The following is a 17,786-nucleotide window of genomic DNA, read 5'->3' on the forward strand; positions in this document are numbered from 1 at the left end:
TGATCTCCTTACACAGGTGTGTCCTCGGCGGATGGGCTCTCCCATGATTTGATGTTTGATCCTGAAATGGTGCTGCTGCACTGCTGCTGCCCCGCAGCTCCGTTTTCAGCCTACCTAGATCTAGCCCAATTTATTGATTTTATACACTGTTTCAGATCACAGTCATGATTTAGGAACTTGGAGGCAACTAGGGGAAATTTTGCTTTTTCTCACGAGAAATTATTCCCCACCTACAGCTGCCCTGCACTGTCCTCTCCAGAGCAAACAGGCTGCCATAGCACCATCTATCACTTTTGCATGCTCTAACTGATATGGCAATTGTCATTGACTTCCGCAGAGCCAGGACTTTGTTCTGCAGGGTTCCAACCATACAATGTGAGCACTGACAGGATCTTGCCATAATGGAGAGTACAACACCCTGACAGCTGTGGTTCTCCTGTGGAGCTTTCTCCCCGTATTGGCTGTATTGATTTATGCTCAATTCACTCTTCAAGATACGGAGGAAAGACTAAACAAAGACCACCTCTGCCGGCTTTTGCATAAAGCCCATGTTTGCTCTTTCGTGTTTTATGTAGAAGTGGCATGAAGATAGAAACAAATACCCATAGAGAAGGAAATCCATCTGAAATTTTGACAAAAAATCACGACACTATGGGAGAAAATGTTTCAGGAGAATGAAAAAAAGTTTCATAGCCCCACATACTTGGGTGGCTTTTATAAATTTCATTTTTTCCTCTACACAGAAAATTTGATTGTCGCCTTCTAAATAGCTTTCTTGAGGGTAAGCAACCAGGCTTTCCTCCCTCTCTCTCTCTTGTCATAGCTATCCTCAGGGTAAGCTAGAGAGAGCAGAAGTCCCTGTCCCCACCACGTAAATTTACCCTTCTTGCCAGCCTACAAAGCTCTTGCCAATTTCCCTGTTCTCTGCAATGAGAAAATAAAGTTAATGAGAGCAGTCTAGGGAGGGAGCCCTCCATTTGATTTTCCTAAGAGGAAATGGACATTTTCTGGAAAAATGGCAGTTTTCCTGTGGAAAATATTTCTGAAGGAAAATTTCTGATCATTGTTAGCTTTGTGCCAAGTCTTTTTCTTGTCTGAAGACCAGTATACTGAATTCTTCCTTAGCCAGAACACTTTTTTTAATAAGGTGTCACAAACAACGATAAAGGTATTTAAAATTGCTTGAGGGGGAAACACTGTTGAGAAAAAGTATGCGTTTCATCACTTTTTTCATCACTTTATTTCTGCCATAAGAAGTGATTGCACTGTTTTTCTTCTTATCTGAAAGGAATAATCTAAAGCAAACTGAAGGCAGTTTAATTTTCTCCTTTGCACAGGGCAATACCTCAAATAGTAACTATATGTCAATGCTCAACAGTATTTTCTGTTTGTTTTTAAAGATGATGAGCCAAGTGAATCTTAAGCAATATTTTCAACTTCCAGAGAAAGTTTCAGAGTTTTTCTTACTTGTGGGCAGAATCCTCCTTTTACTTTCATATGTATTTTTTTACTATGACAGTGTTATTTTTGTGGTTTACTGCATCATTTACAATCATATTACACATTTTCAGACTGTTTTATGTAATTCTTCATAGTTTTTTATGGTATCAAATCTCATGTTCAAGATTTCCTCTTTTTTATGGTAGCAGGTATTGGTCTCCCAGACTTCTCTAGTTTTGTTTTACACACATACATCGGATAATCTAATTCTCTATCTAGAGATTAAAATGGCATTTTCAAGTGTTCTTGAACATTTCCTCCTACAAAATCCTACTTTGTGGATTTTCAGTTCAGAGTCAGCTTACTGACTATAAAGGGAAATATAAAAATAAAAATTTAATAGTGTTTAAAGTATTCCAAAACAGAGGGTCAGTCAGAGTTAAGTTAAAAGAGCACAAAGCCTTCCTTAATGCAGCTTCCTATTGACACACTGGTGTACAAGAGAGATAAGAAAAATAAAAAATGAGTACTTACAAATTAGTTCAATCTGAAGTCATACCTACTTAAATAATTGCCTTGTATTTCTGGAGTTAATAAATGGTGCCACTACAGAGTAGAGGTTACGTCAGTGACCTATAATACTTGATCTCTCTGTAGAGTAGTTTCCTATGCAGATTTGATAAAGAAAAGTCAGTTTAGCTAAAACTTGAAGATTAACATCAAATGAGAAATAAATGTACACATGCTAACATGTAAAATAATGGTTCGAAGAATATCGATGAAATAATAACATTTTTGTCATGCTTCCTTGGAACTAATTTACAGATCTGGGAATAGCTCTGTGTCCTGGTTTCAGTTGAGATAGAGTTCATTTTCTTTATAGTGGCTGGTATGGGGCTATGTTTTGGATTTGTGCTGAAGACAGTGTTGATAATACAGAGACGTTTTAGTTGTTGCTGCACTGGTCAAGGACTTTTCAGCTTCCCGTGCTCTGCCAGGTGCACAAGAAGCTGGGAGGGGACACAGCCAGGATAGTTGATCCAAACTGACCAAAGGGCTATTCCATACCATATGACATCATGCTCAGCGTATAAAGCTGGGGAAGAAGAAGGAAGGGGGGACATTTGGAGCGATGCATTTGTCTTCCCAAGTAACCATTACGCGTGATGGAGCCCTGCTTTCCTGGAGATGGCTGAACACCTGCCTGCCCATGGGAAGGAGTGAATGAATCCCTTGCTTTGCTTTGCTTGTGTGCGGGGCTTTTGCTTTCCCTATTAAACTGTTTTTATCTCAACCCTCAAGTTTTTTCACTTTTACTCTTCCGATTCTCTCCCCCATCCCACCGAGGGGGAGTGAGCGAGCAGCTGCGTGGTGCTTAGTTGCCGGCTGGGGCTAAACCACGACACTCTGCACTAAACAGTCCAAAACTAAAGTAGACAGCTATTGAACTCCTCCTAGCCTGTGATTGCTTCAAGGCTACTTAAGTCAGTTAATAAGAGTAATGTGAAAAGATAGGAAGAGCACAGCTGTCAAATAGCAAGTCAAATATTCCTACGTTAAGCTGAAGAAACAGTCATCTTTTCCCAAGATAGTGGACACTCAGTTGTAATTTCTGTTAGTTTTCTCATGTTGGGAGTTGATGTGCTTTTGGTTTTTGATGTCTTGGTTACATATCCCGTTCGCCAGCAGAAAAACGTAGATGTGGAACCAGCAAAGTGGCAATGTAATAAAAGATCTGTAAATTAGTAGATTTTGGAAGTAACTGTATGGGTCTACCTCTTAGAATGGTATGAAGTGGAACATCTTACACGTGACAATGTGAAGCAGGAGAAGTAGCAAACCAGTTTTTGTGGCATATGTTTATATAGTAATTACACTTTTGCAGGGGATCATTTGTTAGTGATGCTTCAGTCTTGCTAAAGATTATTTGCTTTGCCAGTTGCAAGATGTAATCAGTATAGGGAGGTTATAGACATTTTTTTGTTTCAATTTAAGTTGTGTTTGTTTCCCCAGAGGCCTGATCGTGACGGATTTACACTGTATAAGGAGATGGCACATTTTGAGTTTCCTAATTTGATACTTTCATTCATATAGTAGCAGTGAAAAAAAAAAATAAAAATCCCCTTTTTGTCTTAATCTTTCAGCCTATATATCATTTTGTAATCTGAGATAGTCAGGGCAGATACTAATATATTGCCTTGGGCACCCTGATCTGTAACTCAGATGCAATCTTGCTGCCTTAAACACAGATACAACATTTTCTCACAGTTCTAGTATCCTGTCCTAAAAGAGTCTGAATCACTGTAGTCAAGAGTTCCCATCTCAAAACTTTCACAGTATTCTTTTATTGCTATTGAGGGTTTTAGTTTCAAATCCTTCTCCTCCTGATCAGCTTTCAATCTTATTTAGTATTTGCTGTTTTCTTGGGGATTATTTTATTGCTTGCTCCTGAGAGCTATTAGAAAATGAATTTTCTTGATGCTTGCTGCTTCTTCAGGCATCAAAACCTGGTGAATTTTCTTAATGTAAGCCTAAAAGCTTCTGACAAGGAGAAGTGCAAGATCAGCTTTTCAGGCAGTTTTAATATGTGAGTGTGTGTATATGTAAGTATAACAGTACAGTGAAAGCTGGATGAATGCCCAACATTGAGCTCAGTTTCTATTATAAAAATAAATTTGTTTATAAACTCACAATCCAATTCCATTTTCCTTTACCATGATGACAATTGAATGTAAATATTATTTTTCTTTGTGAACCTGGGGGCTAGTCAAAATGTGTATTGTGCTAGTAATTTCCTAACAGTGGAAGAAATAGATGTTTGGGCTATGAGTATTTCATGTAAACCTGCTTATTTATGAGGAATGCACAAAATCTTTTTTTTCTGAAAACAGGAAAACAAAAAGAAACCTGAGGAAGTATTTACTTAGCTGATAGATTCAAGTGTGTTTTGAGCAAAAAAAGCTTTCCCTTATGCTTTTCCCTGGGCTGTCTTCTCATCTTGTTAAGGTTAATTTTCTGTTTCTGTATATTTCTTTTTCTTCCTCCTGTCTACTCATACCTCTGCTGCAATAACAGAGTCAGAGAAATCTCTCTGCTGACTGTGCCTCATATGTCTCTGTTTTGGGTAGAAGCTGCTCTCATTTCAGGGTTCTGGTTCCATTAGGGAGCTTAATTATTTATTACAATTCTTCCTGAATACAAGCACACTAAGACGCTAGGTTAACCCAGCTCATATTATTATACCTGCTCTGCCAAGGTCACAGAAGTATAATGTTGCTCTTTTCAGGTTCTCTATAAACAAAAACATGATGCTGAGAAAGGAACTTCAGATTATGCACATATGAAGGAGCCTCCAGATATTAAGCATGCCATGGAAGTCAATAAATACCAGAGTGATGTAAGTACTCCTCCATCTGAAATCAGGTCACTTGTTTTGGGTAGATACATCTATTATAGCTAACTGAAATGAACTGGGCATGGAATATTGTCATATTTCATTAGTTGGTATTTTTTTACATTATTTGCTCTGAAGTAATTTGGGACATGATGTGTGTTTAAAATATGCTATGAGTAATGGTATGTGACTTTTATTCTAAACTGCAGTGGAAAGCGGTTGTTACTGTTTATTGGTAGTAATTGTTATTAAGTGTGATCAGTTTGAAATCAAGTTACAAAGACAGGTGCTCTGAATTCATGTGTGCCTACTTGTACTTTAAAAGGGTATAAAGCTCTTTGTTTACATGAACACCAGCATGGTTTCAGTGTCTTACACTGTCAACATTTGGGTAGTTCTTCAAGGGTTCTGTTTAGAGGAGAGAGGGCGGCTGTTTCTGCCCTGCTCTTGCCCACTTTTATGCACGTGAATAACTTTGTTCCCATCTCATGAGTACGTATCAAATGAGTTCCAAAGAACAATTTATGACTTATTTTACAGAATATGAGCCATAGAGTTCAATTTGATGCCTGGCACTAGTTTATACCATTGACCAAAGTATTTGTTCTTGTAGTTTTACTTAAATAATTTACAAATAAATTAGAGTTATTCAGCAATATTTTTAAAGTTGGGGGGTTTTTTTGTTCTGTGTGGTGTTTTTGTTTTTTGGTTTTGGGGGGTTTTTTTGTTTGTTTTTTTTTTTTACAGCTGCTTTCTAACTTCTTGAAGTTCTTTAGGTTTTCACAATAGAAAAAGCCTAATAATAGTATTTACATTTTTTATTAGTTTCAAGTCAGGTTTGATTTCATGGTTGAGCTAGTATAAGCTAGCTCAATGTACCATTGCTAGGGGTGGAAATGCTACCAAGATTGGTGTCTTGAATTATACAAACACAACTTTGAAGAAAAATGTCTTAGGTTTTGTAAAAGCTTACTTATGAGAAAAGTAAATGTTAGGAGCAGATTGGCTAAAATAGTGAGGTCATTTTAAAGGATACACAAAACCAGTAAAAGTGGCTGACATGTAAATACCTCTAAAGTTATGATCCATTTCCATTCTTCTTGGATAAGCAAGTCAAGTCAGGTAGGTATGTGATTTTTATAACTCTTGTTTCTCAGATAAACGGGATATTTGTTTGCTGCTGTATAGAAGATGAAGCTTGGGTGTTAATTTTGAATTAACTTAAGTTTACCCTATCTTCCCTACTGACAGTGTAACAAATAGAGACTCTTAGGTTACGTAGGCTGAAAGCTAAATGTCAATTTTAGATGTACGTCCGTGTGTGCAGAATCTTGACAGCTGGCCACTGATTAAAAGGCTGCTGGAGAACTTCAGGAAAGCGTTATGTTTGAAGAATAACTTCTTCTTCTGCTGGGAAATACCTGCATTGGAACTCCCAGCAGTAATTTGCAACCTGCCTTGATTACAGAATTCCCTCTTCCTGTCAAACTCCGTCTGTCTCTGCTGTTGGAAGCATCAGGATGTCAGATTGATGGAGGGTAGGAGCTGGGAACATGAACTTCTCTCCCCACAAGCAAGAGGGTTTTTTACCTAGCAGTAGGAATGGTGGTGGACTACTAGGGAAGGAAATAATGTTGGGAAGAGAGATGGGTACCCCTCTCCGAGAAGGTGGTGGGACCAGGAGGAATATGAGATGAGTGTTTGAATCAAATTCATCATGGTCTCAGGATTAGTATGCTAGTGCAAAACCCGTTCCCCCTCTACAGCTGTACATGACCTGCTAAGAGAATTAAGGAAAGCAGGGCACAGATGTGAGAGTAAATGAAATTCAGTTGTTTCATCTTCTTTCACCCTTAAAGCAAGCAGAAAAAAGGAAATGAAGGCAAACAGGAGGGAAGGATGTATTGATAAATGAGAACTTTTAACAGCATGTTAAAAATAATGAAAAAATATGAAGGAAATTATTTTCGTCCTGAGCAAACTTAAAAAAAAAAAAAAAAAAATCAAACAAACCCTCCGTATCCAAAACTCTAACCAGTTAGTTTCATCTGTTTAAGAACAGATTCTTTCTGGTTGCTCACGGGGAGCTGCAGTGTGATGGGGGTATATCTTTATCACACATAAAGGAGCAAGTTATGTAAGTCCAGTTATTGTTCAGTGGAGTTACACAGCTCCTGCAAATGATTGTTCAGGCATCATGGTGAATAGCTGTGGATTTCTTGTTTTGTAAGTACAGGTTTAATTAAGAGCCGCGTGAGTTTTCATCTTTGAGTCAGAGCGTGGAATAGCGAGCATCCCAAATGTGGTGCATTTGTCTTTCTGAACTGTTTCAGGCTATTTGAAGAATCACAGCTTTGAAAGTGCAAGGAAAAAGGAGGGAAACTACTGGGGGAATAGAAGGACAAAGCTCTTTTATCCACCACTCAGTACAGTATACCTATGGGAGCAGAATGCGTGTTTACCTACAATGCTCTGCCAATTCAATTCAACCTTTACATGCAGGGTTTGCATCTAATAGGATTAGGATGTGTTTAAGACTATTTACTCAGCCTTAAAATAAGGCTGACATTTATACTCAACTCTGTGAAATGTGCAATTTCCTTTAAAAATTAAGACTGTATTCAACTTACAATACATTTGTGCTGACATTTTGAAACTGTCATGTGCTGTAGGCCTTCACACCACTTTGAATATCATTAACACTCTATATAAGCATGGGCTGAAGCTGCATAATAGGGAAATACTGTAAAATCTTCTGAACAATGTGATCATATATAAGAAAAACATTTTTCTCTTCTTCATGCTTAGACTGAAGAAAAGCGACTTTTTTAATGGTAGGGAATTTACTTGAAAAATAATTTAAATACTACATAATGCTTGAATGAATGCATGTTTATCCAAACTAGAGTACTTTTCTCTATAAATTGTGTTTATGTTTTGTGAAGTTAATGTTAATGATGTGACTTTGGCACACAAAGGCATTTGGAGAAAAGTGAAGTAGGGACCGTCAGCCTACTTTATGCCTGTCATTTACCTGATGTCATTTAGCTCATCTAGAAGTTTCCAAACTTCGGTGGTGGCCCTTAGAAAACCATCAGGTCACAAAATAGTGGTTTGCCTTATGTGTAGCTGAGAATCAAATGGATGGAAGAACGTAATTGAACAGTGAAGTGACATGACAAGTTTCTAAAGCAAATAAAACACTTGCCACATTGTACCTGGGTAGGAGCTGCACATAGCATTTGATGAAGGTACTCAAAGCTGCGGATCACAGTTTTGTCTGTTTCATGACCTGGTCCATCACTGGGCCTTATGAATAGCAAAACAGTGTTAAGTATCTGTACAGCAATTTATATGTTCTGCTTGGTTAAAATTATTGATTCTCCTCACAGCATTACGTTGTATGAAATAAGGAAGTGGTGTTCTGATTTTACAAATAAGAAAACTGCAATAGACTCATCTGTGGACATTTAAAAGGCAGTTTGCAGATCTGAGGTTGGAGCCCTGCTATCTTTTCTCTTATGCTTATGTACGAAACAGTGCTGCTTGTAAAATGTTTGTTGACAGTTGGGCAAACTTTTGATCTATACGTATTCTCTTTGCAGTCCATATGATGTCAGTAGTGGTAATTTATAATGTTTCACTGACCATCTAAATTTGAATATTTAAGAAGTCTATATTGTCTTAGGAGTAAGCTTTTTTTCATGTTCAGGATATTGTGCAGTCACAATCCACAGAAAAAAAATTTACATTCTTTCTGATAAGACCAAATCAGCAGATCTAAACCTTGATGTGCTTAAACACCATCAATAGCATACCAAAATGTCGATGCTTGTTTTGATGCAGATCATGTTAAAGTCAAGCTTCTCCTGGCTCTCTGTTCAGCATCTGCATTAGAAAAATCACCTTTCACTGACTAACTTTCTGCTGACAGTGGTTGTCAACAGCAGGTCCCCCTGGACCACTTCCAACTGGTGCTGAAAATGATGTGTTTACTCCTGATGTAATTGGGACCAATCAATTTTCAAGCCCATTACTGGAAAGGATGACTGCATCAATCTGTAATGGGCCAGAAATGTGTTTGTCTCTTCTACACGAGCCGGGAAACAGTTTTCAACACCATTTGAGTGGGGATCAGAAAAGCTGTTGCCAATGATGATTGTCACCAGCTAGTCATTTTCTTAGTGCTGATGGACCCCAAAGTGCAGATGACAGAAAAAGGAGCAGAGACACAGCTGACAGGCCATTTGTTAGTGGACGTGCAGCTCTTAGAAAATACTAAGCAGGGATGAACAGTAAGAGACAAATTCTCTTGCAGATAGGTGTGCCCAGCTCCTTGCTGACTTCTGTGTGTGCATCTCAAGAGGGCAAAATGTGTTCATAGCTGCTTGCGCATATTTTAATAATTTATAGCTTGGAATAGTTTTGGAATTGGAAGAGGGAGGAGGACAAAAGACTGCAGGAGAGGTCTGAGTCCTTTAAACCTAGGTGTGCTTGGGTCACCATGTAGCAGAAGTTTCCGTTTGTTGATTGACAACCTGAGATGTTTTGCAGCCTTGTTAGAAATCTGTTTACTTTGCAGCATTGTAGTGCATTCCAGTGCACTGGCACCATCATGAAAGGTGAAGCATCTTCAGGACCCTCAGCTGGAGTAAATAGACCGGCATGTTTATCCTCAGTGGACCTTATGCCTTTTTATAAGAGCTGGAGGTTTGGCCCTATTACAATTAGTCTACTAATTATGAGCAAGCCCTGAATATTTTCCATGCTTTGCAAAAACTACTAGCAATTCAGAGTATGTAATCACATTTGGGATTAAAGATGAGAAATGGCTTTTGTTCAGATTCTTGTTTTTTAAAAATATTCAGCAATGTAACCACTTTTTATTGTAATTTCAAATTGGAGTAGAAGAACACTTTAAATTTAGTTAGTATTTGTAATTTGCTATTTGCAACTTCAAAAACAGAGATGGTACATTTTTTCCCCCTTTTTGTCCCAGTTTCTTTCTCGCATTTCCCACTGGTCTGCTGTAACTTTCCATTTAGGTCTTTCACTGCTGCTCTTACATTGTCAGTATCTCAGTTACTTTTTTCCTATGCAAAGGCCAGTTTGTGCAGATGTTTCATAGACCTGCGGTCCTCATAAAAAGGAGTAATTCTTGAGCCTTTGGTGATGTTTTTTGGTAGAGCCTGAGCAATCCTCTGAAGTGAAGATTAAGGGCATCATGCAACACCTGGAGGTTCCAGTCAGGGTTTGAGCCTCTTGGTTAAGGGGCTGAACCAACTCAGGAGAAAAGGTGTCCTCTTCCCTGGGTGCTTCTGCTGTTTCCTTTCTTTTGTTGCTTGACCAGGCTTCATTTTCTCTTCCCCCCTCTTGTAGGCTTCTCCACTTTCCATCTTCTTGATGCCCATGGGTGCACACGCCAGGCTGGTTGCTTTGCCCTGTCTACATCTGTTCCCCTGCTTTCCTGGAATAGCTCTGGTTTTACTGTTCTAACGTAGCACAAAAAAACCCCCTCACTAGATGGAACAGAATAGCAGCTGTGTAATAGAGGCCAGCACACTGTCCCAATGGGAAAGGGTCAGCATCCAGGGACTGAGGTTATTCAGGAAATGGGAAACATATTTTTTCTTTCTTTGGCCTACCTCTGACAAACTACTGTTCTGCTGCATAACATTTTTATTCTCACCGGAGTATGACAAGCTGCAGAATGGAGCAAATATATATTGCAGACATTTGTAAAATGCTAGATGACTTTCCCTCAGACATAAGTAATAGGTATACTGGTTTAGGTGCAGGAAGAATAATAATTCACTCAGGGAAAGCTATAGCAATTGGCCTTGCATCTAATATAATTGAAAATGGTGAAATATAAAGGACTGTCACTGTCTTATTCCCCCCCTGCCCCCCCGCCTTTCCCCCTGAAATTAACCACAATCCATTATTTCATGTACTATATGATCATGTCATTTGGGAGCAATAAGTGACCACATTTCCTCAACTTTATCACCACTATTCTTGATTCTCTGTTGTTAAATTCACTCCATTCCTAATTTCTATTTTGAGCACATATGCTGGCCTTTAATTTGCAATTTACATGGATGATAGGGTGCTATTCAGAAACCTGTTTCTGCTGCCTTTGTGGTTTTCACCTCACCTCATGTGGTCATTAGGATGAACAGCATATAATTAACTAAATTCATGTAAAGCCCTGAATTGCAAATGCTTGTCTGTACATCTAGTTTCTTAAAAAGATAGGGAAATCTAAACCTAACCAAAACAAAACTTCCAGTGGTTTTAACAAGCTGTAAGAAACAGTTTCTGTTTTCTTGATACGTGATACTTTGAGCTGTATTCATCCAACCTATTTATTTATTTATTTATTTTATCAGTGATTACACTTGTGTGTTACTCGTAGGTTAAGAATTATAAGATCTATTCATAGGCAAGCGGCCAACAGTGAAGCCTATTTAGCTTGTCTACTTAGCTGAAGCCATATGGACACAAAATTACTTTCCTGTTGCCTGTAAAATATTTGCCAAAAAGTGAGATTTTTTTTCTTTTCTTTTTACAATAACATTTGTACAAATTATATTTGTTGTTGGGTGCTGCAGTTTATGAGTTCGTTGCCTTGTACCCAGAGTAAAACTTTACATTGGAACTAGGAGCTAGCTGTGGAGGTTATAAGTGAAGCTTCAAGCTGAGGACTTTCTTGATGGTGAAATACAATCTTGAGGGGTTGATTAACTTTGTTAAACAACAGAATAAAATCTAAAAGACTGTCCAGTAAAGCAGGAATTGTTCTGATACTTTCTATTTGCTGGAGACTTCATTTTATGTTTTCTAACTTTTGCCTGAAACTTCAATTTCTCAGACACTCTTGAATACCAGGGACGATTTTCTTAATCATTCAGAATAATTCAGTAAGACAGCTCTTGGAAATTGGCTTAGATTGGCACATGTGCTACAGCAAGGGAGAGAAAGAAGTCTACAGACCCTGGAGAGGGAGAAGAAGGATAACTTGTGGTCTCGGAGCTCTAACGTCCCTGAGGTCTATGCTGTTTCTGTGATTGCTTTGCTAAAGGGAGAGTGTTTGGACTCTCCTACCTGTGGTTTAGCCTTCTGGCCAAAGTTTTCTGAGCCCATTCATTATAGTAGTGGCTTTTGCACAAGCAGAAAGATTCAGTCTTGTACTCCACATGCTGGAACACTCAGCCTTCTTGTTCCCATGATTGTGTAAAGGAGCAGATAAGTGGAGTTGCGGGGAGTGGGGGATGCTGGGTGGAGTTGTGTCATTGAATTACATACCAGCTACATGACTGCCTATTACTGAGAAAGATGTTCACCGTGGTAGAATTACAGTTTCTGTTCAGTGTAGCTGCAATCTGCTAGGCTGCGGTGCTCAGTATCATAGGGGGGATAGTTTATATGAAAAAGGGTACAGCATAGAAAAAATGCTGTAGTCTTAGAAGTCCTCTGAAATTTAATGATAAAAACCTAATATTAGGGTCTTTGCAGGGCTTTCATTTTCTTCTACACTTCTAAGCAAAACCATTTTTCATTTTAATATTGTATTTTATGCTTCTGAATTTCTTCCTTATCCTGTTAACCTGTGTGTGGGTCTTACTAAATAATCCCTGTCAAGCAGGACTGTGTTGGAATAAATTAGGCAGAGTTCTATTGAATTTGATGGCTGAGTTGATAGGTCATTCAAAGATTATTTATAAACCTAAAACGTTTTTGTTTGTCTGTTTTAAAAAAAACTGTTTTTTGTTTGACAGGTATCCTATAAGAAGGATGTGCAAGATACTCATAGATACACTGAAGTGCTGAACAGGCCAGACATAAAGATAGCAACAGAGATAACGAAGATAATAAGTGATGTATGCTCTCCTGTTACTCTATTTGTATTTTTTAGACATGTTATTTAATTTATTCCAATTTCAGTCAGCTTGTTTAGAGTGCTGCTGAAATTCTCAAATGTCATGAGCAGAAAACTGCAACCCCAAATCTGATATGGAGGTTTGATTAAAAAAACCCAAAACCCAACAAAAAAACCCTCTTGCCTGGTCATGTTACAAAGTTATGGGTTTCTTCTATTTTGATGCTGACAGTATGACCTTTCAATTATTGGTCATTGATCTAAAGACAATGTTAAGCTTACTAAAGTTGGTTTTGTTTCAGCTTTATTCGTGATAACCATTCTCAAAATAAGTCATATGCTCGTATGCTATACTGCACTTCAGAAGACATACCAAGCCTTTCTTCACCTCAGTACAAGAGAAGCTCGCATCCCAGGACTCCCCTTCCTCCTCCCATCTTGGCCAGCAGCGACAGGGAAATGCAATTCCCCTCTGTCCTTCTGAGAGCTGTGCAAACACGGCACCTCTTTCATGGGGGCTCTCCTCCCCGAACTCCCCTCTCAAATTCTTTTCCCTCCCACTGTGACATCTGCTAATGGATAGGTCAAGGAGCAGTTTGTGAAGCAGCGATGTGTGATGCAGTTTAATATTTTATTGTAGACAACTCTTTCTCTCTCTTTATATATATTAAAAGCCCTGAGCCAAGATTTTAAGTAACTGCTAATAGTTTCATGTGGACTGACTAGGCACCTATGGAGAGACAGTTTTAAGAGACCTGAGATTCACCTTTTGAATATTCAGGATTCTCTGAAAACCACAAACTTCTAATAAGTCTTACGTTCAACACCCAAATTTACTTATTGCCATTCAAGCCCCCTTTGAGTTAGAGTGGCTTTGGGACTTTTATTTCTCTCAGTCTGTTGTTATGATGTGTCCTTGCTGATTCACAGTGCCTGAGTAATGCAAGAAGCCTATTTTAGGCAATGGGTAATTTAGTTTGTGATATTGCAAAGCACCTATTGTCGATTCATCTGTGCTGTTTTCTAATGCATTGTGGAAAAAAATTGCAGCAATTTGCATGGGAGGCAGTTCAGCTGGAAAGATCACGTAACACCAGCCCTGTGGGACTAATTCCGCTCTGTTACACCAATGCAACCTCACTGACATCCAGCAAGATTGCAGTGGTAAAACTGAGAGTGGAATTTGACCTTACTTTTCAAAAAAGCTGCCCCTCAGCCTAGTTTTGTTTCAAGACTAGTTTCAGCTGCTACAAATAATCTTGTGTAAACTGCAGACCCTGTCGTGAGAAATGCTGAGCCACTGTAACTTATTCTGCCTTGATTGGGAGAACAATATTTCTCAGGCTTTAAGCTATGTATTTGGTTAAAGCTGAATTTTGTGAATGCTGTGCATTGTGTTTTACAATAAATAAATATTACGTTGTTAAGGAGCTGAAGCCTGAGAAGGGCTTTTTTCGGAGCTGATTAGAACAGCTCTGAAAGTAGTGTCAATGCAGATCGCTAAATGAGACTTTTTCTACTAGCTTTAATGCTTACATTTCTCTTGATAAAACAGAAGCAAACAATTTAATAGTGATTCATATTCATTTTTTTAAGGCTAAGTACAAGAAAGGAAGGGGAGAGATGAATAAGGAGCCTGCTGTACTTGGAAGACCAGATTTTGAACATGCTAAAGGAGTTTCAAAACTGTTAAGCCAAGTAAGATTCTCTGTCATTTTACAATGACTTCATTCAGGTATCTCATTCCTAGTAATGCAAGAAAATATTTAGATTTTTAGATTATTATCTCTAATTGCATGAAGATTATGTTCTCAAACTTTTTTCATACAGTATTGCAATGACTGGTAAATTTAAGATTCTTAGGAAACAGAATATACATTTTTATGCAAAAATACAATGAACTTTGACTGTTACAACTTGTCTTTTGTGGAGATGGTGTATATTTATACAGATTATCTAGGATTTCTAAACTATTAACTGTATGTAATTTAGAGGCAAATTTTGCTACTCATTCAGTTTGAGTGGAACCTTACCCTGTGATTAATCCCACTGAAGTAACTGGGGTCTTTTGTGTAACTGCTTGCTAATGTGAGTAATGGGATCTGAATTTGGCCTGACATATAAACCACCCGCCTTCCCTCCCCCTGAAACTGAACCTTTTATGTGCTACTTTCTGTTATATATTAACATTTAAAAAAAAAAAGGGGGGGGGGGAAGAGAAGAAAAATGGAGGTTTAGTCCATAACTAAAAAGAAAGCTGAAAACACAAATATTCCCTCTTTTCCTCTTATGAGTCTTCTACTCATAAGATAGACTTATAAGACTACTACAGATCAGCCTGACATCGTGAGAAGGGATTTTTGACTGCTGACCTGTTTGGGTTTTTTTTCCCCCCCTTTTTTTTTTTCTTTTTTCTGGAGTAGTTCTTTAACAGTGCCTTCCATAATCCTCGCTAGTAATCCTGTCAGGCTACACTTAGAGCTTTTGTAAACCCAGGAACAAATTCTGCCCTCCTGTAGGAGGAGGATAACGCCCTTTGATTGGAGAAGGCCGTGTCAGTCTTCCCAGAACTAGGAAAAAACCCCAAGTGTCGTAGTGTATACACTAGAACAGTCTGAAAATCAGTGTTGTGTAACAAATACTTGTGATTTGGCTAGATAGTAAACATCTTCCCTAGAACTAGGATAAAATGAGAATAATGTGTCATAGAGAACGAGCTGCAAAACAGTGCAGTGTCTGCTTGCAAGAGGTTGAGCTCCTTTTGCTGTCACCAAACGTCCTTAGATATCTGCTACGTGATTTCCTGTTTCATGCTGGACCATTGTTGGCTTTGAAGCATTAATATTGCACAAAGGGAAAAAGAAGAAAATATATGGGTTTTTATTGCTTTGTTAATGATGTGTTCAGAATCAAAATTAGTTTGTGCTTTCCAAATGGATTTCTTTCTTCCATTTGTAATGGATCATGTGCTCATTCCTCTGCTGACGGGCAAGTCTGCTAAGAGAGTCTTTTGTGTTTAGCATCGTGCAGGCTTGGAAGTCAACCTGTGCTTTCTAGGAAGAGCTAGTGCTATGCTGCTGTCACTTGTAGGAAAGGGAGCTGTCTGTCATTTAGCAAACATATTTAGTGGTTTTTAAAAGGGTTCATATCTAAATTTACTGTGTGGTATCCTTTATTTCTACTCAGTGGCTGTCTACACACTTCTTCCTTGCAGCCTATTTCAGAATCTAGTGGGCTTACAGCTGCCTGTCATCGCAAATGGGACCAAAGCAGATCCCTTTCCAATAGCTCTCTCCATCTCAGTAAGCCTCGTATCCCTGAGGTTGTGGCTGACAATCGCAACAATCAAAAAATACCAGCTGGATCATGGGGTCCTGCAGGCTGGTGCTGAGCCAGCTGCATTATAGGCTTCATCAATGCACTTTTTATCTCATTTTTATTAGATGTGCTTTTCCTCTTGGACAATGCATGCTGCATCTGCAAAAGCTTTATAATAGAGTCTCTTCACTGCCAGGGACTGGGATGGCAGCAATTCCAGTTGAGATCCTTCTGCAGAAGAGAGCATTTGGTGTGCAGTTTTAACTTCCTTAGAGAGTCCAAATAGTGCAGAAGGTGTGGCAGGAAGAGAGCAGCAGTTGACAAAATGTAGCTTGCTTACAGTTTATTTGTAAAGAAGATTCTTACTAAACCTTGGTGGTTCAAACTCTGCAGCCACTGGGCCTGGATCCAGGTGTTGGGATCCTTCTTTCTCTTGTCCTCTCCTCAGTCTGCGCTGTTGTGGCTGCTTGCAGTGTGTGTGATGGGCCATGTACTTTTAGAAAGGGAGGCAGTGCTTCAGCCTGACGCTCCTCTGCCACCATGTGCATACAGCAGCATGGAGGCTGTAAATACCAGGCTGCTTTCAGCAGTGGGGAGATGTAGTCAGCAATTCCCCACCTCCTCTGAAGGAAAGGCAGTGGCCATGAGTTGTCTAATGTTTTTATATATTATTGGAATCATCATAACACTTAGACACACTGATCATAAATCAAGAGCACAGAAAAATGAAGATGACCCCTGTGTCCAAAGAGCAGGGTGGTGGGGCAGGATGAGGAATGCACCTGTGCTGTAGGAGAGGAAGAGCCCTAAATACGGGTCAGTCATGTCAGTCCTCTTCATGCAAGGATCGTGAAGCAGGCTTGTAACAATTACAAGATTTAAAAAATAGTAAAGTTAATGATCTCTTTATTGTCTCCAGACTTTCTGGCTTTTAGGGTTTCCATTTGTTTCTCAGCAAATGGGAGCATGATAAACTTTTTGTGCTGAAAGTTCATAATCTCCCTTAATAACATGAATCTATAAGCTGTGACATGCAGAGAAATATTAGTTATTTGACCCTCACAGCAAATTTGCAAAGTTGACAATTCTGATGGATGTAATGGGAAGAGAAGATGATAACATGTTTTAATGTGGTGCATATGGGTAGGTAATTTAGGGAGTATAGAGAACAGGAGCAAGAAGAGGTCAGGCGGTGTGGGTGTAACGAAGGGAGAAAGCAATCAAGGCAAGCAGGAAGGCAAACAAAGTGAAGAAAATAGTGTTAATGTTTGACTGGTACTCAAGGCTCTACAAAATCAGTGTAGCCCCTGCCCCCCCCCCCCCCCCCCCTTTTTTTTCTTTTCTTTTCTTTTTTTTTTTAATTTAACAGAGCTTTTGACAACAGCAGCAGCAGCAAAAATAATAGCTCCCAGGACTAGTATATTTACCCACAGCACGCGGTAACCCCTTTCTGTTGATTTTAAACGAAATTTAAAACAGAAACTGTTAGCATTTATGAAAACATGAAGCTCGTCAATTTGCTGCATGTACATTGTATAATTTGGGTTATTTTTTGTACCTTTTATAAAAACAAGCTCTTGTTTTTATAACTTCTTTATGTCTTTTAATGCATTTTATTAGCTTTTTCAAAGAGCTGCTGATATGAAGTATTGCCCTTATGGTGTTCAATAATTGGTTTTATGATGAATAATTTTGGATATTCATATTTTATACTTGATCTGGTGCTTATTGTTTCAGGGATAAAATTGTTAG

At 38.7% G+C, this 17,786-nt stretch overlaps 1 protein-coding gene across 1 annotated transcript in view; it reads left to right on the plus strand.

Annotated features, from left to right (window-relative positions):
* The window catches only part of NEBL (nebulette), a 98,526-nt gene that overhangs the window by 11,513 nt on the left and 69,227 nt on the right, over window positions 1-17,786 (plus strand). The window contains exons 5-7 of the mRNA XM_075495420.1: window positions 4,727-4,837; window positions 12,616-12,717; window positions 14,313-14,414. Of these exons, the coding sequence (XP_075351535.1) occupies window positions 4,727-4,837; window positions 12,616-12,717; window positions 14,313-14,414 (315 nt within the window). The remainder of the gene's footprint in view (window positions 1-4,726; window positions 4,838-12,615; window positions 12,718-14,312; window positions 14,415-17,786) is intronic.

This window comes from Mycteria americana, chromosome 2 (assembly GCF_035582795.1).
Source record: "Mycteria americana isolate JAX WOST 10 ecotype Jacksonville Zoo and Gardens chromosome 2, USCA_MyAme_1.0, whole genome shotgun sequence".
Lineage (NCBI taxonomy): Eukaryota > Metazoa > Chordata > Aves > Ciconiiformes > Ciconiidae > Mycteria > Mycteria americana.